The sequence below is a fragment of the Urocampus carinirostris genome, chromosome 12 (assembly GCF_059441175.1).
Source record: "Urocampus carinirostris isolate Australia breed hairy pipefish chromosome 12, RoL_Ucar_1.0, whole genome shotgun sequence".
Taxonomy (NCBI): domain Eukaryota; kingdom Metazoa; phylum Chordata; class Actinopteri; order Syngnathiformes; family Syngnathidae; genus Urocampus; species Urocampus carinirostris.
This window is the reverse complement of record NC_142360.1, coordinates 36,472,385-36,498,164: the sequence shown is the minus strand read 5'-3', so window position 1 is coordinate 36,498,164 and position 25,780 is coordinate 36,472,385. Positions and strand designations below refer to the sequence as shown.

General features: G+C 40.6%; 1 protein-coding gene across 1 annotated transcript in view; it reads right to left on the bottom strand.

The window, feature by feature from the left end:
- Positions 1–21,344, bottom strand: part of onecut3a (one cut homeobox 3a) — a 51,654-nt gene extending 30,310 nt beyond the window's left edge. The window contains exon 1 of the mRNA XM_088348840.1: positions 20,300–21,344. Coding sequence (XP_088204966.1) covers positions 20,300–21,344 — 1,045 coding nt within the window. The remainder of the gene's footprint in view (positions 1–20,299) is intronic.
- Positions 21,345–25,780: the final 4,436 nt, after the last annotated feature.

Genomic DNA, 25,780 nt, shown 5'->3' with positions numbered 1-25,780 from the left:
TAGTTTGCCACAATCCCCGCCCCCTGTGAATTGGACCAATCAGGTGGGAGCGAGTGCATGCGACTCCAATTGGACTTTCCATTAGATTCGGGATTGTTTTTGAATAATAGCCTCGACCCCGTACGAGCCGCGTGGGATGCATAATCCGACAAGTTAAATGCTTGTGAACTTTGGGCGAAAAAAAGGTGAAAAAATGTGTTTTCTGCGTTAGAAACGGTCCCTGAATTGCGTAGATAGTGGGAATATGATGTGGGTGTGTAATGGGGGAGGGGAGGATGCATGGCTGGGCTCCAGGGATGGAAAGCTAGAGGTCGGGGAATGGAAATCAATATGTATTCAGGGATGGACACAACGGCCTTCTCGCTAACAATGTGTGGCCGATTGTGAGTCCTGTCCTGTTTTTTTGCTCCCGTTACGATCTGTTTTGAGATAGACCTCGTCTGCTCTCCCGTCCCGAATTACGACCTGTTTTGATCTCGACCTCAACTGTTCTCCCGTCCCGAATAACGATCCGTTTATTTTTATCGCGACCACGTCGACACTCCTCTCCTGGCTTTCGACTTGTTTCCGATCCTGACCACGTTTTTGCTCTTCTATCCCGGCTATTGACCCGTTTTTCCGTTCCCGCCACCGCGTCTGAGCAACCTACTCCCCGCGACCAGCGATCTCCGGATCGTGTGTGCGCTCCTTTCCCTTCTTCCCAATAAAACTGTGAGAAACGTTACGCGAGTGGGTCCTGTCTCCGTTCTGGACATTGTCTTTTTTCACTTTAAGTGATGTAACATGTAAAAATGAACAACGATAACATTTTAATCCAAATATTTCACTAAAGGCTTTTTATTTTGAAAGGTCGTTTTTATCAATTGAATGTTCGGTTAAGGCCGTTATTACTAATTTAATGTTCATTTTTTTGTTGAATTATGACACTCTTGGGCTTCCATAGTAACATACTCTCATAGTAATACACTGGAGCCTCCACAGACTCTGCCGCTATGCCAAAAGTGACACTAGCCGAGCAAAAAGGCTGCAGGGAGGGGGAGCTGAAGCAGTGCTATAGGGATCAAATGGACTGAACCATTTCGAGGGAGAGGTGTATTTCCCATGTTGCGTTGTATTCATTTTGTTTTGTTTTTTCTTATATTTAAGCTCATGTTTTCTATTCTATTAAAACCTATCCTGTCTTTCATTAGGGATAATGGAGTTTGTTGCTTTAATCTTTGGGGGTGCTTGGGTTGAATTTTGGGGGTGAGCACCCCCAAAAATTGGTTGGTAACGCCCATGTATACAACAGGTTACAATCAAAAAGGCAGTGTATAATAAATCTTCTGTTAAATGACAAGTCAGCTAACTGATTTTTAAAACCGGCTAAGTCATTATTTACTGACACTCAAAATAATTCAGATTTATTTTACTGACTTTCATGTTCTGTACTTTTTTCATTGTCAGGTTCCTTATTTCAGTGTTTTATTTCAAAAACACTGGAAAACATAGAAAATCATTTTCTGTAAACCATTCTTCTTTGTAAATAGTTCACTTAAAACCATATTTAGATGACTGAAAACTATTGTAAAACTTTCATGTTCTGTACTGTTTGTATTGTAAGGTTTTGTGTTTTGATGACTAAAGACTCTTTATTGTTCGCTTTCTGTAAAACATCTTTTTCTGTAAATAATGTATTCTCTAAAAGCATTGTATAATTAAATTCACTAAATGAATAACAACTTTCATGTTCTGTACTGTAGTGTAAGATTCTGTGTTTTCATGATTGAAGTCTCTGGGAAACATTGTCCGACTTTTTCTGTAAAACATTTTTTTCTTCAATAAATCATTCTCTACAAACCTTATTTTGCATCTTGTATAACAACCGCATTCATTAGACGATTAAAAACTTTCAAGTTCTGTACTTTCTTTTATGCCAAGGTTCTTTATTTTGGTACTTTCGTTTGATGATTGAAGACTCTGGGATATGCTGTTGGTCTTTTCTATGAATCGTCCTTTTCTGTAAAAAAAATACCTTATTTTGTGTCTTGTACTAACTATATTCCTTAGAAAAACTTTCATGTTCTGTACTTTCTGTTATGCCAATGTTCTGTCTTTTGATGATTGAAGAGTCTGGACATGCTGTTGGTCTTTTTCTATGAATCGCCCTTTTCTGTAATCAAATAACTCTCCAAAACCTTATTTTATGTCTAGTATAAATAAATTCACTAAATGATCAGAAACTTTTATGTTCTGTACTGTCTGCAATGTGAGGTTATGTGTTTTTATGAATGAATACTCTGGGAAACATTGTCTGACATTTTATCTAAAACATCCTTTCCTGTAAATAATTCTTCCTCTAAAAACCTTATTTTGTGTCTTCTACGAAGTACATTCCTTAGAAAATTAAAAACTTTCATGTTCTGTACTCTATTGTCAGGTTCAGTGACCCTAGGAAACATGACTGTTTTTTGTCTGGAAATCATCCTTTTCTGTGAATAAATAATTCTCCCAAACAATGTATAATTAAATTCACCAAATGACCAACAACTTTCATGTTCTGTACTTTCTGTTACGCCAATGTTCTGTCTTTTGATGATTGAAGAGTCTGGATATGCTGTTGGTCTTTTTCGATGAATCGTCCTTTTTTGTAATCAAACACTCTCCATTTTATGTCTAATATGATTAAATTCACTAAATGATTAGAAACTTTCATGTTCTGTACTGTCTGCAATGTAAGGTTCTGTGTTTTTGTGAATTAAGACTCTGAGAAACATAATCTGACATTTTATCTAAAACATCCTTTCCTGTAAATAATTCTTTCTCTAAAAACCTTATTTTGTGTCTTGTACTAACTACATTCCTTAGAAAATTAAAAACTTTCATGTTCTGTACTGTCATTATCGTCACATTCTGTGTTTTGATAACCAAAGACCTTAGGAAACGTGATGGTTTTTTTCTGTAAACCATCCTTTTTTTGTGAATAAATCACTCTCTAAAAACATTTATTTGTGTCTTGTATAAAAACTGCATTCATTAGCCGATTAAAAACTTTCATGTTCTGTACTTTCTGTCATGGCAAGGTTTTCATAAGTTTTCTCCGTCCCACTCCCCTTCGGGCATTCCGTTATACATTGAAGTGTACATAAAGAATGTAACTGCCTGAAATAAATGAATGAATGAATAAATGAATCAAACTTTCATGTTCTGTTCTGTATTATCTGGTTCTTTGCTTTGATGACTGAAGACACAGGAAAATGTCTTTATTCTACGTCTATGTTTACGTTATCCGCTTCTCCCGTCACAAGGGAATTGAATAAAAACAACTTGCGTTGTATTCTTATTTGATTTCCTCGACTAATCCACCTTACTTAAAAGTAATAATAGATTTTTATTTAATTGCTTTGTCATTTAAAGGCGACTACTTACGTACTTAACTGGAATGCAAGCCATATTTTTTTGCTCTTATACATTTTTATTCTATTTCAATTATTTTAATTCTATTAATTTTGTAATTGTAAATTGCTGTTGTTTACTTCATATATTATTGTCACGGTTGCCATGGCGCCCAATTGGCCCCGTGTGGCGCCAGCTGCGGCTCGTTGACAGATTGTCTGTCTATTTAAGCTCAGTGCTCTCATTTTCCTTTGTCAGTCAATCAACGAACTTCTGCCCGGCAAGACATGGGTTCTGACTCGGTCCTGTTTTCTTGTGATATCTCCAGTCTGGTATTGTTCCTGTTTAATTTTTTCCTGTTAAATATCGGTTTCCAGTTCGTTCTCGTCTATATTTGTCCTGTTTATTTTTCTCTCCAGTTTTTGTTCCCGTCTAGTTTGTCCTGTTTATTTTTATCGATCCTGTCTGTCCCGTCCAGTCCGGTATCCACCCCATCTGTCCGATATCAACTCGGGCAATTGGAATCGATCTCGTCGGTCTCTGGCTTCCTGTCTTTCCACGCCAGACCGCTGCCTAACGTGCATGACTCCCCATTTCCCGTAAATAAAAGGCTTGTGTATGATACGTCACGCGTTTGGGTCCTAATCCCGTTCTGGTTCATGACAATTATACAATATATTATGAACACTATTCCCTTTTTTAACGCACTCATTGTGAAAATCTATTACAAATTACTAGGTAATGACTGCTACATAAACTGCCAAATAAGACTTGGTGTCTGTCAACATGTGTTGCTCCACCATTTCTGTTCTCATTTCTGCTGAAACTGATTCCCCTTTCCTTTGAAATGAAATGAAAATGAAATGATCTGCATTTCTATAGCGCTTTTCAAGTCAATGACTTCCCAAAGCGCTTTACAATGTGCTTCACATTTCCCAATAGCGGCCGTGCAGCCATGTAAGGCACTAACCTGCTTATTGGGGGTCTTAGGGGTTCAGTGTCTTACCCAAGGACACTTCGGCATGTAACACGGACAAGCCGGGATTCGAACTGGGATCCCTTGATCCCAAGACGAGCGCTCTACCTCATGGTGTTTGCTTTCTCTCAATTGTTTGGTATTTACATTCCATTACCTGCACCACCTATCCTCAGTAGGGCCACGGGGATGCTGGAGTCCATCCCAGCTATCTTTGGGTTGCCAGACAGTCGCAGGGCACACAGAGACGGAAAACTCACTCGTTCATTCCCACCTAGGGACAATTTGAACTGGCCAATTAACCTGCATGTGGGAGGAAACCAGAGTCCTCAAGGGACGGGGAGAACATGCAAACTCCACACGGGGAAGCTGCAGAGGATGGACTTGAACCCTGAGCCTCCGCATTGTAGGGCTGTGCGCTAACCACTCTTCCGCCATGCCGTCCTTGTGTAATAATATCTCATCTCATCTCATTAGCCGTACCGCTTATCCTCATTAGGGTCGCGGGGGGGCTGGAGCCCATCCCAGCCATCTCCGGGCAGTGGGCAGGGGACACCCTGAACTGGTTGCCAGCCAATCGCAGGGCAGGCAGCACGGCGGCGCAGTGGTTAGCGCATGTGCGGCACAGTTCTAAGGTCTTAGGAACCTCCTGTGTGGGTTCAAATCCAGCTACCGGATTTCCTGTGAGGAGTTTGTATGTTCTCCCCGTGCTTGCGTGGGTTTCCTCCGGGCACTTTGGTTTCCTCCCACATTCCAAAGACATGCATTTCAGGTGGATTGGCTGGTCCAAATTGTCCCTAGGTGTGAATGAGCGAGCGAGTTGTCTGTCCCTGTGTACTCTGCGATTGGCTGGCAACCAGTTCAGGGTGTCCCCTGCCCACTGCCCGATGATTGCTCTGGCACCCCCGCGACCCTACTGAGGATAAGCGATGAGGCTAATGAGATGAGAATATATTGTATATACATACTATTTGAATCTGATGGACACTTATTGGTTTCCCATACCTGTTTTGAACCTTTGCCAATGCAGTTTGCATTATAAAAGAACTGTCATGTTAAAATCAAGCTGTCGCTCACAGGATTTTCTTACTCTCTCCTACATGGCAACCCTAGTGACATATGCAATTTTATAATTTAAAGTCGGGTCATAAAGGCTCCATCCTCCACCGGTGGACTATAAGGCTGCCGAATGCAATAAATTGAGGGCCCGCTTGTCTTCCGCCAGCATTCCTTGTTTACCGGGTTGACGAGATCACATGATGATTTATTTCCATATTGATCGGGGCCAAGGAGTCGATACCTTTGGAATAGATTGCAATTGTAGTGGTTCACACCATTCGGAATTGTTTGGGAGATGAGAGCAGGGTGGGTGATTGTTTAACTCGGTCTGGGCGCTCACAAGCTTGAGGCTGAGGCCAAAAACTGAATCTCGTATGACGAGATTGAACTAACCGGATAAGCAATCGTTTAACTGGGTCTGGACCCTTGAAAGCTTGATGCTGAGTCCAGAAACAAAAACTCGTGCATCAAAAACAAAGCAACGAGATAGGCGATTGTTTAACTGGGTCTGGGCGCTCACAAGCTTGATGCCAAAGCCAGAAACTGAATCTCGTACGACAAGTTTGTACTAACCGGATAAGCGATCGTTTAACTGGGTCTGGACCCTTGAAAGCTTGATGCTGAGTCCAGAAACAAAAACTCGTGCATCACAGACGTAACAAGGAGATAGGCGATGGTTTAACTGGGTCTGGGTGCTCGCAAGCTAGATGCTGATAACATAAGTATAATCGAGAAGGGGATAAGGGGATAAGCAATCATTTAACTGGGTCCGGATGTTCACAGGCCTGATGTTTAGACGAGAAACGGAATCTCGTATGTCAAGAACATACTCAACGAGATAGGCAATCGTGTAACTGAGCCTGGACGTTAACAGGCTTGATGCCGAGATCAGAAACAGAATTTCTTATGTCAAGAATGTGCTTATGTGATAGGCGATCGTTTAACTGGGTCTGGGGGTTCACAGGCTTGATGCTCAGACCAGAACCAGAATCTTGCACGTCAAGAGCGCACTTACGGGATAGGCAATCATTTAACTGGGTCTGGACGTTCACAGGCTTGTTGCCGAGACCAAAAACGGAATGTCGTCAAGAACGTACTGAACGGGATAGGCAATTGTTTAACTGGGTCTGGATGTTCACAGGCCTGATGTTTAGACAAGAAACGAAATCTCGTATGTCAAGAACATACTAAACGAGATAGGCAATCGTGTAACTGAGCCTGGATGTTCAGAAGCTTGTTGCTGAGATCAGAAACTGAATTTGGAATGTCAAAAAGGTATCAAACGGTATAGGCGATCGTATAACTTGGTCTGGACATTCACAGGCTTGATGCCGAAACCAAAAACGGAATCCCGTTCCTCAAGAACGTACTCAAGGGGATAGGCAATCGTTTAACTTGGTCTGGACGTTCACAGGCTTGATGTTGAGACCAGAAATGGAATCTCGTATGTCAAGAAGGTACTCACGGGATAGGCAATCATTTAACTGGGTCTGGACGTTCATAAGCTTGATGTTAAGACCAGAAATGGAATCTCGTATGTCAAGAACATACTAAACGGAATAGACAATCGTTTAACTGGGTCTGGACATTCACAGGCTTGATGCTGAGACCAGTAACGGAATCTTGTATGTCAAGAATGTATTAAACGGGATAGGCGATCGTTTAACTGGGTCTGGACATTCACAGGCTTGATGCTGAGACCAAAAACTGAATCTCGAACGTCAAAAAGGTACTGAACGGAATAGGCGATCGTTTAACTGTGTCTGGACGTTCGAAGGCTTGATGCCGAGACCCAAAACTGAATCTCGTTTGTCAAGAGCGTACTCAATGGGATATGAATTCGTTTAACTGGGTCTGGACGTTCACAGGCTTGATACAGATATTTGATACCCATACTGATACCGGTATTGATACCAGCTATCTTCCTTTTTGAGGATTGTTATAGTGTTTTATTTCTATATCCATTGAAAATATATCTGTAAAAACACACAACCGAATACATATATTGAAAGAAAATCTTACCCATGTCATTGTTCTTTTGATAGCCGTCCATCACATGTATACCTCAAAATATGATCTTGCTCCAGTACATTACAGATACTGGTATCGATACTGGCCCTCCCCTAGTTGAGTACCGCTCGGATGTAGGGCGACGGTCGTATTATTTCTCCCCTCAGAAAAAGACTTGGACTCGGTATCCATTCGCGTTTTCCATGGACGAGGAGATCAGGTGTCACCACCAGTGTTCCTTCTAAGCGCACAAGAAAATCTAGCCAGCGCACAAAAATCAGGGCTCAAAATTACTAATTAAGAAGCGACTTAAGTCAAAGTTACAGTGCATGAAGGTAAAAATACACGGGTTCCCCTGGCGTTGTGTCCTAAATGCGGTATTGTGAAGTCGAGTCGAAGTAGAACGAAGTTGAGTAAAGTTAGTAGAGTTTGACGAGAACCGGCTTCTTCGGCTCGACTTACTAAAAGGAACCGGCTCTTTCGGGTCCTAAACGGCTCTTCAGGTTGTTTTTGCTTCTTTTAATCCCAACATGACCAAATATTATGTAAAACTATGCACAGAATGCATTAAAGGAAGTGGGAATAGAACAAAAAAGAAAAAAAATACCAAAATGAAAAAGTAGTGAAAAGCTGAGAAAAAAAAGAAACAAAAGGAAGAGAAAAAAAAGAAGGAAAAATTTAGAAAAAAAAACAGAAAAAAAGAAAAGAAAGAATAGTAGGAAAAAAGTAAATAGAGAACAACAAAAAAGTAACAGCTTGGAAAAAATAAACACAATGAGACTTTTTTTTAAAGGAATTTAAAAAAAGGTGAAAAAAAAACACAGAAAAAAAGAAGAAAAAGTTTGTATTGCATTCAAATAATTTCCAATTATATCAAGTGAATCTTGTTGGCAACATTGTACTTCCACAAAAAAATGTGATTAAGTACAGTTCTGTATCTTACAACCGACTCAATAAGCCCCCCAAAATGTTAATATTATGCGACAAAATATATCAGGAAATAAAAAGAAATGGATATCTTGTGAAAGAATTGTAAGAACAAACGACGTTTGTATGCCATACAACCTTTGCAATCGTACATGAGTCAATTCATTCAAAAAAGAAAATTAATTTTGCATTGCCGGAAAATGTCACGTTTTGGACATGTTTGATAATTAATTATCTTGCCACACTTGGGATTGCTGTTGCTCACTGTTGTTTCAAGCGTTGCTCACCGACTTTGTGTGAACGCTCAAACCCGTGGAAAATTACAGGGAACATTGGTCACCACCCGGGGGGAGTTTTGACCTGCGGTAAAACGAGCGCCCCGCAAAACCTTGTAGACGAGGCATCACTCCTACCGGCTTACATGGCGGTTTGCTTAACGAACAACGAGGCGCTCTTACCACAACCACCATCAATTATTAAAGGAGCGCAATCGATCATCTAGCTAGCTTACATCGAGATTTGTTTGATTATTTTGGCATCCATCGTGTATATCATCGCCTCATATTCAATTAGAACCTGTTTCTTAAAGGAGCGGCGATTGTTTATTTGGAGACGGGGCGAGCCTGATCCGTGTTGGTGATCGACACCGATGCGGATTGCGCCATCGATCCGACGGCTGGATGAAATAATTGTGTTTAGGGGGCCTACAAGAATGCGATTAAGCCTGTGGTGAGTTCACCACCTTGAACTGTCCTCAAACACAAGGGTACCAATAAGGCAGGAAGTGGGGAGGGGGCGGCACTGCCCACTCAAACCACACGCTCCCTAATAGTCATGGGAATGCCGTCTCTTTGGACAACCGTCTCTTTTGGCTCGGCTCTCTTAAAAGAGCTGATTCTTTAGGCCGCCAAACGGCTCTTGGGATTGTTTTTGTTGCCGTAATCCACAGGTGTCAAATAGGCGGCCCGCGGGCCAGATCGGGCCCGCTAAGGGATTGAATCCGGCCCGCGAGACGACACTCAGAGAAGCGCAAGAGAAAAACAAGCTGCAGGTTGAAATATGTCAGCTTGATGTTGCCAAAGTCAGGTGCCTCGAACAAAGACACTGTACTTGTATTTCTTTCTCTCTCTCTCTCTCTCTCTCTCTCTCTCTCTCCCACCCCTTTTCTCCCACTCTCTGTCTCTTTCACTCTCTGTGTCTCTCTTTTTCTCTTCCTTTGTTGCTCTTTGTCTCTTTCTCTCTCTGTGTCTTTTTAAATTATTTTGCTCTGACTTCCTTCTTTCCTTTTCTCTCTTTTCTCTTTCTCTCTTCCTACCCTTCGCACTTCCCTTTCTCTTTTCTCTCCTTCTGTCTTTCTATTTCTCTTTGGATTTCTTTCTTCCTCTCCCTTTCTTTTCCCCAACTCTCATGACTTTTTATCTTTTGTTTCTCACGCTCTCTCCCTCTCTCTCTTTTTCTTTTTTGTCCCGCCCTCTCTCCTTTCCCTCCCTCTTTCTCTTATTTCTTTGTCTCTTTTTTTTTCTCTTTAATCTACTAATCCGGCCCCCAACAGAATGTTTGTTCTATCGTGTGGCCCCCAGTTAAAATGAGTTTGACACCCCTGCCTTAATCCATTCATTCATCCATTATTTGCACCGCTTATCCTCAGTAGGGTCGCGGGGGTGCTGGAACCCATCCCAGCTGTCTTCTGGCACTGGGCAGGGGACAACCTGAACTGGTTGCCAGTCCGACATTAACCTGACATGCAGGTTTTTTGGAATGTGAGAGGAAACCGGAGTGCTCGGAGTAAACCCACGCAAGCACAGGGAGAACATGCAAACTCCACACAGGAGGTTCGATCTTATGACCTCAGAACTGTGGCGCACACGCGCCAACCACTGCGCCGCCATAATGTCTCTGCCTTAATTTTTGAATTATAAATTGTTATGCAACATTAGGCAGAAAAAAAATGAAAAGGGTGAAAAAATAAAGCAAAAATAACAAAAAAGACACAAAAATCAAAAAAAACAAAAGCAATGAGGAAAAATAAAGAACAAAAAAGAAGAAAAATCATATAAGAAAACTAAGAGAAAGGAAACAAAAGACGAAGAAAAGAAATAGACAGGGAAAGAAGTAAAAAGCTAAGAAAAAATATATATATCAACTTTTCAACGCAACAAGAAATAAATGATGAAATACACTAATAAACTTTCAGAATAATACTTTAGTAGTATTTTGTATAGTATGCCTGTGATGGTATTTTTGTAGTATTTTCATAGTAGTATTTTTGTAGTATTTTTTTTAGTATTTTTGTACTATTACTGTAGTTGTATGTGTGTAGTATTTCTGTCAGAATAATACTTTTGTAGTATTTTTTGATATTATTACTGTAGTGGTATTTTTTGTTGTACTTCTGTAGAAGTATTTTTGAATTATTTCTATTGTAGTATTTTTGTAGTATTTCTTTAGGTTTTTTGTACTATTACTGTGGTTGTATTTGTGTAATATTTCGGTCGGAATAATACTTTAGCAGTATTTTTTAAATCATCACTGTGGTGGTATTTTTGTAGTACTTCTGTAGAAGTATTTTTGAACTATTTCCATAGTAGTATTTTTCTACCATTTCTGTGGTTGTATCAGTGTAGTATTTCTGCCAGAATAATACTTAAGTAGTATTTTTTTATATTATTACTGTAGTGGTGTGTTTGTAGTTCTTCTGCGTGTAGAAGTATTTTTTAATAAGTTCCATAATCGTATTTTTGTAGTATTTCCATAGTAATATTTTTGTAGTATTCCTTTGATTTTTTTATATACTACTGTGGTTATATTTGTGTAGTATTTCTGTCGAAATAATACTTTAGCAGTATTTTTTGATATCATTACCTTAGTGGTATTTTTGTAGTACTTCTGTAGAAGTGTTTTTGAATTATTTCCATAGTAGGTTTTTGTAGAATTTCCATAGTAGTATTTTTGTACTATTTCTGTGGTTGTATCGGTGTAGTATTTCTGCCAGAATAATACTTAAGTAGTATTTTTTTATATTATTACTGTCGTGGTGTGTTTGTAGTTCTTCTGCATGTAGAAGTATTTTTGAATTATTTCCGTAGTAGGTTTTTGTAGAATTTCCATAGTAGTATTTTTGAAGTATTTCTTTAGTATATTTGTACAGTGGTTGTGTTTTGTAGTATATCTGTTCAACCCTTTGAGACTTCTTGTGATTAAGAGCTATACAAATAAACAGGGTTGGGTAGGCTTACTTTAACTTGATTACTTTCGATTACTTTTGGATTACTCTAATAGCAAATATGCTAATAAAATACAAAAGAAACTAAATAAGAATAAAATGATGACTCACAAAACGTGGTAAGCTTCCTCTCCTGGCTTTGATCTCTTTGATCTCCGGCAAAATGAACATAAAATGCGACAGAAACAAAATGAAAATAAATCCAAACAGCTTGCCAACATCATTTTTTGCCGTTACTCCCCAAGCCTGCACAAAATGTAGTCATTTTATTCATATTTAGTTTCTTTTGTCTATTAGCATATTTGGTATTGGAGTAATCCAAAAGTCATTGAAAGTAATCAAGTTAAACCCTAACCCTACCCAACCCTGCAAATAAACACGACTCACTTCCAAGAGTCGGTTCATAAAGCCGTTATGTTCGCCGACGACGCTTCACGACTTCCTAACAGGTCGTAAAATCAAGTTACTAGACTGTAACCCGTTTAATAGATCACTTAAGTGCAACTTGCTGCGGACTTTTAATTGCTGGTGCGTGCGCATAAGTGTGCCGGCGTGTAGTCCATTGAATGAAAGCCCCGCTAAATAATACCCCACGGCCCCCTCCTTGCTACCCTTTTTTTTTCCCTTGACAGGGTTTTGACCTAAGCACCCTGGAACGTGCCTCGGCTATTCATATGCAAATAAGCCAACTGTGCTTTTGTTATTGCCAAGAAATGCGAGTGTGAGGAGTGAAGGAATTAAATATGGCAACACGGGAACCGGAAATGAAAATAAATAGAATTTATAATATCATGTGTATTTGTGGAAGAGTACCAGAAAAATCTACTGTGGCATGTGTATTTTTATTTATAAGTACATCATTAAAACGTACTGAATCCTTCCCCTAACATTCTTATTTTTCGCTGTTAAAGGGACAGTGTGTTTGATTTTAGCGCCTCCTGGTGATGAAAAAAAATGATCGAAACAAAAACAATATTTATTCATATAGTAAGCAAAAATATATGACCTATCACATTGTATAACAGTTATTTGCAGGGTTGGGTAGGGTTACTTTAACTGGATTACTTTCAATTACTTTTGGATTACTCCACTACCAAATATGCTAATAAAAGACAAAAGAAACTAAATATGAATAAAATTACAAAATTTTGTGCAGGCTTGCGGAGTAACGGAATACATGGAACGGCAAAAATGATGTTGGCAAGCTGTTTGGATTTATTTTCATTTTGTTTTTGTCGCATTTTATGTTCGTTTTGCCGGAGATCAAAGAGATCAAAGCCAGGAGAGGGAGCTTACCACGTGTTGTGAGTCATCATTTTATTCATATTAAGTTTATATCTCATCTCATCTCATTAGCTACACCGCTTATCCTCAGTAGGGTCGCGGGGGTGCTGGAGCCCATCCCAGTAATCATCGGGCAGTAGGCAGGGGACACCCTGAACTGGATGCCAGCCAATCGCAGATATTTAGTTTATTTTGTATTTTATTAGCATATTTGATATTGGAGTAATCCAAAAGTGATTGAAAGTAATCAAGTTAAAGTAACGCTACACAACCCTGGTTATTTGACAGGTGATCCTCACCGAGAGGGTGCTGACACGATTGGCCGCCATCTTGCTGCCAAGTCTACCGTTAAAAGTGTCTTCTTTTTTTTTCTTTTGCACATAATTTTAATATTTTTTCACAAAAAAAGAAAAAAATAGAACATAGTAAAAAAAAAAATCGGTGTTTCAATTATTTTGTTATCTTTCACTGTTAATTTTTTTTTTCTTTCTTTCTTTTACTTCTTTGTTCTCTTTTTCTTTTTCTTTTTTTCTGTTTTCTAACTTTCTCCTCTCTCTTTCATTTTCCCCCTTTTCCTTTTTTACCATCTTTTTTACCTTTTTTTCTTTTCCATTTTTTTTTCATTTTACTCTCTTTTTCCCCTCTTCTTTTTTTCCCTTTTTCTTCTACTTGTTTTTCAATCTTCGCAAAAAGATAAGTAAAAAGGATAATCATTTTGTGTTAGGGTCATTTTGCGTCTCGATATTTGGTATTTTCCCTTGTGCTTCTTAGCACTCGGGTGCACAACAGCATAAATATTGAATGATCTGTTACAATAAAGAATTGATTGATTGATTTCTTTGTTTTTGTTTTGTAAATAATTTGTTCTGTTTTTACTATCGAACACCTGCAGATGCAAATTTTGGCAGGGCGGGAACGGATTAATGGGTTTTCAGTTATTTTGTATGAGGAAAATTCGCTCAAGATACAAGCAATTAGCAACATCCAAGAACATATTAAACTTGTATGTAAAGCGTTGGGTGAATCATTTAATGTATGTTACCATAAAGAATTGATTGTCACTTCTAGCCAATCATGTTGCTGTTCATTGATCCCCACACCCCTTAGGGATGATCTCCTTTTTGTAACCTTGAAGATTTAATAAAAAAGAAAGGACTCCGGGGTTTGGGCTTTTAGAACAGGTTGTACTTCGCTCCCTGACCACCTTACAAGTTCAAAATCCGTTGATGTCTTCTCTCCTTTTTATGAGTGTCTACCAAACTATAAGATTAAAGGTACATTGTGTAATACTTGACCACTAGATGGCACTGTATTGTCTAATGCAAACAAAAATCAGTGCAAAATGAGAACAGCGTAGCAGCAAGATGACTGACATGGTGGCGACTATAGGCGATTGTGATTTTCTAGGATATCTGTTTTATAGCTCTCGTGATGTTTTTGATGTAGTTGAGCCTGTTTTTGTCCAACAGTTACAACATGTTAATATAAAATAATAACATAGTAACAACATCGTGATGACATGTTCCGATATTATAAATGTAGTGGGAGATTGTGATTTTCTAAGAAACTTGATTTCTTATTGGCATAAGGTTTCAGTTGTTGATTGGGCTTATTTGAGCCCTACTTCTGATAAGGATAACCTGGTAATAACATAATAACAACACAGTACTGACATAGTAATAGCACGATGAATCATTTCAGAAATGTGATGGGTCATTGTGAATTACTTGATTTTTTTATTTCTAACTGCTATGTTGTTTTAGGGGGTTGATTTTGCCTATTTTAACCCCACTTTTAACCACGAATACAAGGCAATAAAATAATAATAACATAGTAAAAGCATTGGATGAGTTACATTAGAAATGTGATGGGTCATTGTGATTTTCTGGGATATTTGATTACTAACCGTCATGTTTCCGTGGTTGATTGAGCCTCTTTTAACCCCAATTTCTAATGTTTGCAACCCGTTAATAACCTAATAACATAGTAACAACTTCGAAAATGCTATTTAAGGTCAACAAAAACATAGCGCCAGAAAACATCCAAATATTATTCACTCGGATAGAGGAAAGTTATAACTTAAATCATTGATTTTCAACCACTGTGCCGCGACACAGTGACATGTGCCGTGAGAAATTATCCAATGTCACTTTTTAAAATATAATATTTGATTTATGAATCATTTTTTGCAAATATTATGTCATTGTCAAGTGTCTGTACTGTAAAAACTGGGGGTATTATAAATTACATTGTAATTAAACATACTGTTCAGTGTCATTTTATAACTTTTTTGGTTAGTGGTGTGCCGCAAAATTTTTCCAGTGTAAAAAAACCTGCCCTGGCTCAAAAAAGGTTGAAAATCACTGACTTAAAGGGCTGTAGTAAATTCAAAATCCCAATGGTGAGAACCACCAGGAAAAGTATGTGTGTGTCTGTGTGTGGAGTCAAACTTTGGAACAATTTACAAGACGAGATCAAACAATGTCCAAATATTCACGTGTTCAAATTCAAATACAAAAAACATTACTAGCAGAATACAGAGATGAAGAAAATGGGGTATGAGTGATAGGGGAGATTGGAAATACTACGTTTACAGTTATAGTCAACCTTGTTGTTATTGTTACTATTATCATATCCTAACTTTTATTATTGATTTTATTATCATTGGTGTCTCAATAATATTTAGTGACTAGTAGCATTATGGCGTTAATAGATGGGTACGATGAATAGTATATAACATATGTGACTATTGTTATAATTATAATTATTGATATCCGACCTATCTAATATGTATATCCGTGAAATTGTGTTATATTTAGACACAAAAGAGGAGCTATCTGGAAAATGTAATTAATAAGGAAGATAAAGGGGTAGGGAAAATAAGCATCTGCTTCTTACTACCCCTTTTCGAACATGTTAACATTATTTTTGTTATTGTTTTTATCCTGATTTTATATTCTAATGTTCGAAATCAAGTTTTTTATTTTCATTCACATATATAAAAAACATACCTTCAAATGCATAGCAAACTGGAAACCCTTTGCACTCATCAGTAACAAAAAAAAACGAAGAAATAATGGTGAGCCCTGTCCTATGTAATTGTAAATTACTAAACATGTGAAAAATATAATCGATTGCTCAGTATATAAATTTAGAAAATGGACACATGTAGCCCTGTTTTTTTTTACCTCCCAAAATAGCATTTAATGTATTTCCCAAACGTACAACAACAACAAAAATCAATAAAACCACCGAACAACTGAAATATCTCAAGCATTTGTGCCTTTCATTTCGTTTTATTTGTTTGGAAAATTGCCCTGCTTTTGATATACGACGCCTTTAAATATATATATATAAGTGTAGTATATATAAATGACACTCTTGGTGATAATCCCCAAAAGAATTTTTGCACATTATGAACATAGAAAATAGCAATTGCTCCAAAAAAAAAAAGCAGCAGCTGTCCGTTTATAACCCCCACCCCCTTTTTTTCCTGCAAGGGAGAGAGTGCTGAGGCGGGGATAATTGATAGATGCACTGGCTATCCTTATCGATCAGGCCTGTATTGATCCCGGCAAATACATTGAGATGGAGTGTGGAATTCAACACAGATGCAAAAAAGACGGATTGTTTTGGCCGCCATTTTGAAAAAAATGTCTAGTGTTCTTGCAATGCTAATGCTATTTATCTCGCATTAAAATAAGGGGGAAATATGTGTCTGTATCTGAATTACACACGCATTTAAGAGTTTGGGGTCGCTTGGAAATTTCCTTGCTTTTGAAGGAAAAGCACAGTTTTTTTTTCGGATGAAGATAATCAGAAATACACCCCTTATTATTTTAAAGTGATAAATGACTGTTTTAGCTGCAAATATCTGCATTTTTAATGTAATATTTACATACCTGTATAGAGGCCCACTTCCAGCAACCAGCACTCCAGGGTTCTAATAGTAAAACGTGTTTCCTAATTGTGTTAAAAAGCTAATGAATGTGAAATTATGTGAGCACAGCTGGAACAGTTTAGCTAGAATAGAGAAGTGATAAAACCAACCTTCATTTGAGCGAGTCCAGTATCTGGAGCATCACATTTGTGGGTGTGATTAAACTTTCAGAATGGCCAGAAAAATAATTTTCATGTGAAACTCAACAGTCGATTGCTGTTCTAAGAAATGAAGCCTATTCCATATGTGAATATCTCCTAATACAGGGAGTGCAGAATTATTAGGCAAATGAGTATTTTGACCACATCATCCTCTTTATGCATGTTGTCTTACTCCAAGCTGTATAGGCTCGAAAGCCTACTACCAATTAAGCATATCAGGTGATGTGCATATCTGTAATGAGAAGGGGTGTGGTCTAATGACATCAACACCCTATATCAGGTGTGCATAATTATTAGGCAACTTCCTTTCCTTTGGCAAAATGGGTCAGAAGAGGGACTCTGAAAAGTCAAAAATAGTGAGATATCTTGCAGAGGGATGCAGCACTCTTAAAATTGCCAAGCTTCTGAAGCGTGATCATCAAACAATCAAGCGTTACATTCAAAATAGTCAACAGGGTCGCAAGAAGCGTGTAGAAAAACCAAGGCGCAAAATAACTGCCCGTGAACTGAGAAAAGTCAAGCGTACAACTGCCAAGATGCCACTTGCCACCAGTTTTGCCATATTTCAGAGCTGCAACATCACTGGAGTGCCCAAAAGCACAAGGTGTGCAATACTCAGAGACATGGCCAAGGTAAGAAAGGCTGAAAAACGACCACCACTGAACAAGACACACAAGCTGAAACGTCAAGACTGGGCCAAGAAAAATCTCAAGACGGATTTTTCTAAGGTTTTATGGACTGATGAAATGAGAGTGAGTCTTGATGGGCCAGATGGATGGGCCCGTGGCTGGATCGGTAAAGGGCAGAGAGCTCCAGTCCGCCTCAGACGCCAGCAAGGTGGAGGTGGGGTACTGGTATGGGCTGGTATCATCAAAGATGAGCTTGTGGGGCCTTTTCGGGTTGAGGATGGACTCAAGCTCAACTCCCAGTCCTACTGCCAGTTTCTGGAAGACACCTTCTTCAAGCAGTGGTACAGGAAGAAGTCCGCATCCTTCAAGAAAAACATGATTTTCATGCAGGACAACGCTCCATCACACGCATCCAAGTACTCCACAGCGTGGCTGGCAAGAAAGGGTCTAAAAGAAGAAAAACTAATGACATGGCCTCCTTGTTCACCTGATCTGAACCCCATAGAGAACCTGTGGTCCCTCATCAAATGTGAGATTTACAAGGAGGGAAAACAGTACACCTCTCTGAACACTGTCTGGGAGGCTGTGGTTGCTGCTGCACGCAATGTTGATCGTGAACAGATCAAAGCACTGACAGAATCCATGGATGGCAGGCTTTTGAGTGTCCTTGCAAAGAAAGGTGGCTATATTGGTCACTGATTTGTTTTTGTTTTGTTTTTGAATGTCAGAAATGTATATTTGTGAATGTTGAGCTGTTATATTGGTTTCCCTGATGAAAATAAATAATTGAAATGGGTATACATTTGTTTTTTGTTAAGTTGCCTAATAATTATGCACAGTAATAGTCACCTGCACACACAGATATCCTCCTAAAATAGCTAAAACTAAAAAAGCCACACTCCAACTTCCAAAATATTCAGCTTTGATATTAATGAGACTTTTGGGTTCATTAAGAACATGGTTGTTGTTCAATAATAAAATTAATCCTCAAAAATACAACTTGCCTAATAATTCTGCACTCCCTGTACAGTGGGTACTACTCCCTTCAGATGACAAACAGGCTTAAACCAGAAAAAGAAAATGGGAGTTCATTAGCGTCGGTAGTTTGTTAAATAGACACCTTACAGGTCCTTTTCTGGCATCTTTGTTAAACAGTACACGCAAAACACCAGTGTCAACATCTACAGTCGACTCCGGGGTGCTGGCTTTAAAGGCAGAGTGGCAATGAAAAAACTGTATCCAGCAAAAGAAAGAGATTAAAAAGGGAAAAAGAACACAGATATTCCCCAACTCATTTGATAAATAAAACTCAGTGTGGCTTTTTCATGGAAAACTTGAAATTATCTTGGTGACGCCAAACTTTTGAACGGTATTGTATGTATCTATTTATTTGGGTGAGCATTGGAGCCTCTGGGTCTTTCGCCCATCAGGCGTGAAGGGCAAGCCCATCCGCTTAAAAACGGGCCACTCTCCGTGCATGTGTGCGCGCACATGTAGAGACAGTACATGCATTTTCGCATTAGCTAAGCAGGGCAGCTCGCATTGATTTGTGCGACTGTGATGAATTTGGAATAGTAATTTGAAGTTATTGATTGATGTGGCCCAGCGAGCCTCACTTTCAGTGCAAAACCTCCCCACTCTCTCTTATACACGCACACACACTCACACACACACTTGGGATAATGGATATTTTAAATGCAATCAGTAAAATAATTTGCATGCCGCTCATTTGTCATTTTGTCCCCAGGAGCGTCGTTTTGGTCTGTTTACGCAGATTTTTGCTCAATAAAATATATAAAACCTGGTCTTTTTTGCATCCCAACCTCCATCCCTAATAGATTTACTTGGTCTTCAATTACTCGACGAATATCGGCTTCTTTTATCCCGATACAGAGTGTCGAAGATATAAAACTCCCCCGCACAGCCCAATTAGCTTTAACTGCGGTGGCACTTAAAGAGACAATTGCAGGGCGGCGTTTAAATCTTTATTTACCAGAAACCTTGACCGAAAGGAAAAAAAAACAGCACGGAGGTACAATTTACATGCCAATTAAGTGCTTTTCAATAAGGCATCGACTGGAACTAAAATATGCCACTATAGCCTGCCTTAATTGAAGTGTTGCCTTGAAATACGAGGCGCAAAAAACAAGGGGGGTTCTGATTGACGTCCAACGGGCCTTTTACACCAAAGAGGCGTCGATGAGAGCTTTTAAGCTCGTCTCGAGTGCTTTTATTTAAGTCCTCTTCATCGACGAGGATGATGGAGATAGAAAACAAACAAAAAAAACAGACAGGAGGGGGGTTTTCCTGCAAAACGGTTTTTGAGGAGAAGGCGCGCGTCTGTTTTTGTCTTCCTTGATCCGGATCGATCATTTATCAGAGCGCCACTCTGGAAGGGGACGCTTGGACCTGGAGTGTATTGATCTACGCGAGGTCGTGCACCCCCCGCCCCTCCCTTTTTCTAATTTTCATCCTAGGCCATATTTGCTTGCATTTATTGCGATAATTCTTGTGCGTAAAAGTGCGCAAACGAGTCACCCTAGCGTGCGTTTTTAAGCATCAATCCAAGTAAACCAACATTGAACTGCCCGACCAAGTTTTATTCGATAGCATCGACGTCGTACGCGTCCGTGTGACAGTCTGGCCGCATCGACTCCCGATTGATTCGGTTCGGTAGTGCGCCCGCCCGCGCCCAAGTGCCGCCTCGTCACTCACCTGCAAGCCTCAGCGCCGACATCCGCTGGAATTCTGGCTCCTGGAGCCACTTCCACATCCTCCGGAAGGTCTCGCGCCCCGATTTGAGTTTACTCCATGGTTTAGGGTTCCGCAGCAGGTCGGAGAGAGTCCCCTGCGAGCGGCACAAGATCCTCTGCGCGAAGATGGCCTGCGGGATGCTGTAGCGCTTGAGCTCGGCCGTTATCCGTTGCGCCACCTCCTTGGTGTTGATCTCCTCCACCTGGCCGGAGCCTCCTCCTTGCGCGCCCCCCACCACCGTCTGCCGCTCTCGCTCCGACAACATGGAGCCGTTGGCTTGGGAGTGCGGGTGCCCGTGGTGGTGGATGCCGTTGAGGGACGTCATAAGGCCGGCGCCGTGGCCTCCGAGCCCCCGCGCCAGGTGCTCCTCGCCCCGGCTCAGCATGGCATGGGAGTCGAACCCCCCCGCGGAGAGCATCTTGTCGTTGGAGAGGTGAGCTCCGGGGCCGTACGCACCGAGGGATTGCTGGGAGCTGTGCAGCGGGCCTAAACCGTTAGAAAGGGGGGAGAGCGACTGCCCCATACCGGACATGTCCTTGGGGTAGTGGCCGTAGAGATTGCTCATGGAGGCCAGGCCGCGGTCGTCGCGCATGAGCGTGAAGCTGCCGCTCACGTTGCCCGCTGTCAGGCGCTGGTGCGCCGGGTGAGGGTGGTGATGATGCGCGTGTGCGTGCGGGTGGTGGAACTTCTCCGACACGGTGGAAATAGGCGGCAGGTGCTGGAGCGGCGTCAGGGTGGTGTAGGTGCTACTTAGGCTCATTCCTCCGGAGTCGCAGGGCATGCTCATAGCCGGGTGCAGCGGGCCGGAGAGCGCGTGGTCTGTGCGGTAATCACCCGCCCCTTCCAGGATGGAGGCCATGCTGGACACCATAGCCGAGCGTCCGTGGGACGACACCAAGTTCCGGTGCGAGGCCGACGGTTGTCGCGCGTGATGGGGGGAGTTCATCAGGTCCCCGCTTTGGTGGGAGTGCGCCACGCCGTGCAGGTTCTCCATCGTGAGCTCCATGTTTGGGGGGGAGGAAATCAAAAGGAGGAGGCGGGTGGGGGGGATTGTTTAATTCCACCCCGCTCTCACGCACGCACACGCACGCTCGCTCTTCTCCTTTTCCTTGCCGATAAATTGCAAACGATTTCAAAGCCCGGCCATTGATTGCGGTTGCTTGTCTGCAGTCAATCCAGCATGGTCCTCTCTCTCTTAGTGGCGCCAACCTCTGCTCGCGTCCCTCTTCTCTCGCTTCTCTCTCTCTCCTTTTCTCTCTCATTGCGCGTGTGCGCATGTGCGCGCCCCCGTGGCGTATCCCCCGATTGCACGCATCCTCTCCGTATAATGCGCTTGACGTCACGGGGTGCGTTCGCAAGGGACTCGAACTCCAGCCCCGAAGATTGCATTAGCTCGACTGATGTGTTGACGATAAACAACTTGAGCAACGTTTACTTTCTGGAGGATAACACAAGTTTTGTGATAAAATGAGAGCTCCACGTGTTCCGCGAGGGTGAAAGGTTAAATATTAATAACGGGGAGGCCGCGTGGAGTTTTTAAACATTCGATATTTGTTCCGGCGGCCTTTAATCATAAACACGGCGCATCATTTATTCATGCTAAAAAGCGGATATTGAATTTTTTTGGAGATGATTTGTGCGCAACGCATCGCACCGAATTCACAATGGCTGACCTTTAACCGCCATGTAGTGTAAGCACAGCAAAACACTCGATCGGAGTTAATTTAAGAGCTCCACTATCACGTTGCAAACCGACATATGTGCCGCGCAAGCTGGTGGAGTTTCGGAATCGATATTTATCTCATATCAATGTGAAACGGAATACATGATGTGGTTGAATACCGGGGTAGCCCAAACAAAGCGATAGAACTGACCAATTGGAAGGTCCGAAATAGTGAAGTCATATAAGACCAATTCTGCTTCATGAATTTAAAAATCATCACTTTTATCAGACAGATGATCTGAAAGCACCAGGAAATATATTTTAAATTTTCAGATCTATTAAAAAAACATTTGAAAATTTATTTTTATTTACTATATGAGTTCAGCTCATGCCACTCGATAAGAATGAGTATTGAGCAGGGTTGGGTAGGGTTACTTTAACTGGATTACTTTCAAATACTTTTGGATTACTCCAATATCAAATATGCTAATAAAAGACAAAAGAAACTAAATAAGAACAAAATGACTACATTTTGTGCAGGCTTGGGGAGTAACGGAATACATGGAACGGCAAAAATGATATTTGGATTTATTTTCATTTTGTTTCTGTCGCATTTTAAGTTACTTTTGCCGGAGATCAAAGAGATCAAAGCCAGGAGAGAAAGCTTACCACGTGTTGTGAGTCATCATTTTATTCATATTTAGTTTATTTTGTCTTTTATTAGCATATTTGGTATTGGAGTAATCCAAAAGTAATTGAAAGTAATCCCGTTAAAATAACCCTACCCAACCCTGGTATTGAGTAAGTGCAACAAGTCCCCACTCGCAGTAATATGCAGTTGGGAATAATGGATCACAACTGCGCGAGTGCAGTTCACTTTTTGGTGGATAGAGTGACAGGAAAGAACAGCCAGGCCCTGAAAAAGAGCACTGTGCAGTTTCCTGCTTCAGATTCAGATTCAGATTTACTTTATTGTCATTCGTGCTTGCAGCAATACATGATTGGTCATAATGGATTGTGGCCACATAAGTGCAGTTCACTTTTTGGTTTAGGGAACGGCAAAAAGAGCTGTCAGGCCTGACAAAATTGGGCTCTTCTGACCCACGCGATAGAACTGACCAATTGGAAGGTCTGAAATAGTGAAGCCATATAAGACCAATTATACTTCATGAATTTAAAAAATTATCAATTTTATCAGACAGATGATCTGAAAGCACCAGGAAATATATTTTAAATTGTCAGATCTATAAAAAAACATTTGAAAATTTGTTTTTATTTACTATATGAGTTCAGCTAATGCCACTTGATAAGAATGAGTATTGAGTAAGTGCGCTCAACCAGTCCCCACTCGCAGTAATATGCAGTTGGGAATAATGGATCACAACCGCGCGAGTGCAGTTCACTTTTTGGTGGATAGAATGACAGGAAAGAACAGCCGGGCCCTGAAAAAGAACACTGTGCAGTTTCTTGCTTGCAGCAATACATGATTGGTCATAATGGATTGCAGCCACATAAGTGCAGTTCACTTTTTGGTTTAGGGAACAGCAAAACGAGCTGTCAGGCCTGCAAAGTCCTAAAATGGACCAAACCGTTTAATTAAGCATCCATACTAGCAAAAAAACAAAAAAAAACACACCAAACCAGCCATATTGAAATTAAAATGAGAGAAAATAAGAATAACACTAAAAAGTATTTGAGTTCACACCAATGAAGGTTAATTTAGTACTCAATTAACATTGTGGTACATCATGGTTAAGTCAAAGTCAGTGTTTGAAAGTCAGTATATTTGTTCATTTTTAAATGGATAAACAAATGATTTGTCAAGAATCAGAACTGGATCAGGACCCAAACGCGTGATGTACTCACACAAGCCTTTTATTTTACGGGAAATGGGGAGTCATGCAGATTAGGCAGTGGTCTGGCGTGGAAAGACAGGAAGCCAGAGACGACGAGATCGATACCAATTGCCTGAGTTGATATTGGACAGACGGGGTTGATACCGGACAGGACGGGAACAAACAGGATAGATAATGAAACAGGATATGGAAAATAAACAGGACAAACTAGACAGGGACGAATACTGGAGAAAATAATTAACAGGACAAAAATAGACGGGGACGAACCTGGAAACCGATATCAAACAGGACAAAATAAACGGGAACAATACTGGACAGGAAATACCAACAGGAACAGGACCGAGTCGAAACCCACATCTTGCGGGGCAGAAGTTTGTTGACGGGCTGACAAAGGAAGAGTGAGAAAAAAATAGACAGAAAGTTAATCTGTCAACGAGACATGATTGTGATAATGATGTAAGATACGATCATTTGTAAAGTAGAAGAAGCTTCCGAAATTGTTTTGGGGTTGAGTGTCATATGAACCTTTGGCTTCAACATGATTGAAAAGGAAAAAAAATGCTGAAATTAATATAAAAGGCCTTGTTTTTAAGCACTGACTTTGATGTTTAGGTTTGGAGTAATGTTGTAATGTTTTCGTTTGGGATTTAAATATGTTTGTGAAACGGTCCACTCAAGAAACAGGGAAGGAGTTTCAACAGGTCCGTGCCGTTTACACCTACGCCTTCACTCCTGTCTGAATTAGTGATCGTTTGCGAACGAAGAGGCTCAATCAGCCGGTTAGTTGTTGATTTGTGTTGTTGATTTTAAATGTGTGAAAAAGGTTAAAATTGTTTTGTGATTTTTATATATATGTAAATATTTTAAGTTGAGTTTCCTATGGTCCTCCTGGAAGGGGGATTGCCTGATGTGTGGTCCCTTCTCAAGGTTTCTTCATTTTCCTCATGTTGAGGTTTTTGAGTTTTTTTCCTTTCCCTCTTGAAGGTTTTAGATCAGTGATGTTTAGTTTGCAATAATCTGTGGTCTGTATGCCCTTCTTTTTTATTTATTATTATTCAGCCAGTATCAACCATCAACGTGATATCTACCGGAAACCATTTTGTCCCGCGAAGCTATCGACGTGACTCGTCGCCTTAGATCGGCGCCGGGTTTTTAGACCCAACTGCTGTGTTGGGAGTCATTAGGTGACCAAACCCCCCAATTCCAACCCTTAATGCCAAGCGCCAAGCAGGCAATGGGTACCAATGTTGTAAGTCTTAGGTATGACTCGGCCGGGGCTTGAACCAGCGACCTCCCAGTCTCGGAGCGGGCGCCCTACCACCTAGGCTACCGAGCTGGTCTCCGAGAGACTCCTTGAGATTAAGGGCTATACAAATTTAACACGACTTGACTTGACATGTTTTTGAGTTTTTCCCTGCCCTCATGTCAGTCTTAGCTCAGTGGATGCCGTCATAATTGTCTGTGGTTTGCAAAAATCTGCGGCGTTGCAGCCCTTTGAGACTCCTTGAGATTAAGGGTGTCACAAATAAACATGACTTTACTTGACTTTCCATATTTTTTAGTTTTCCCTTGCCCTCGTGTAGGTTTTAGATCAGGGGATGGTGTCATAACAGTCTGTGGTTTGCAATCATATGTGGTCTGTGCAGCCCTTTGATACTCCTTGTGATTAAGGGCTACCCAAATAAACATGACTTAACATGTTTTTGAGTATTTCCTTGCCCTCATGTTGGTTTTAGATCAGGGGATTGTGTCATAATAGTCTGTGGTTTGCAATAATCTGTGTTCTGTGCAGCCCTTTGATACTCCTTGTGATTAAGGGCTACCCAAATAAATATGACTTAACATGTTTTTGAGTATTTCCTTGCCCTCATGTTGGTTTTAGATCAGGGGATGGTGTCATAATAGTCTGTGGTTTGCAATAAT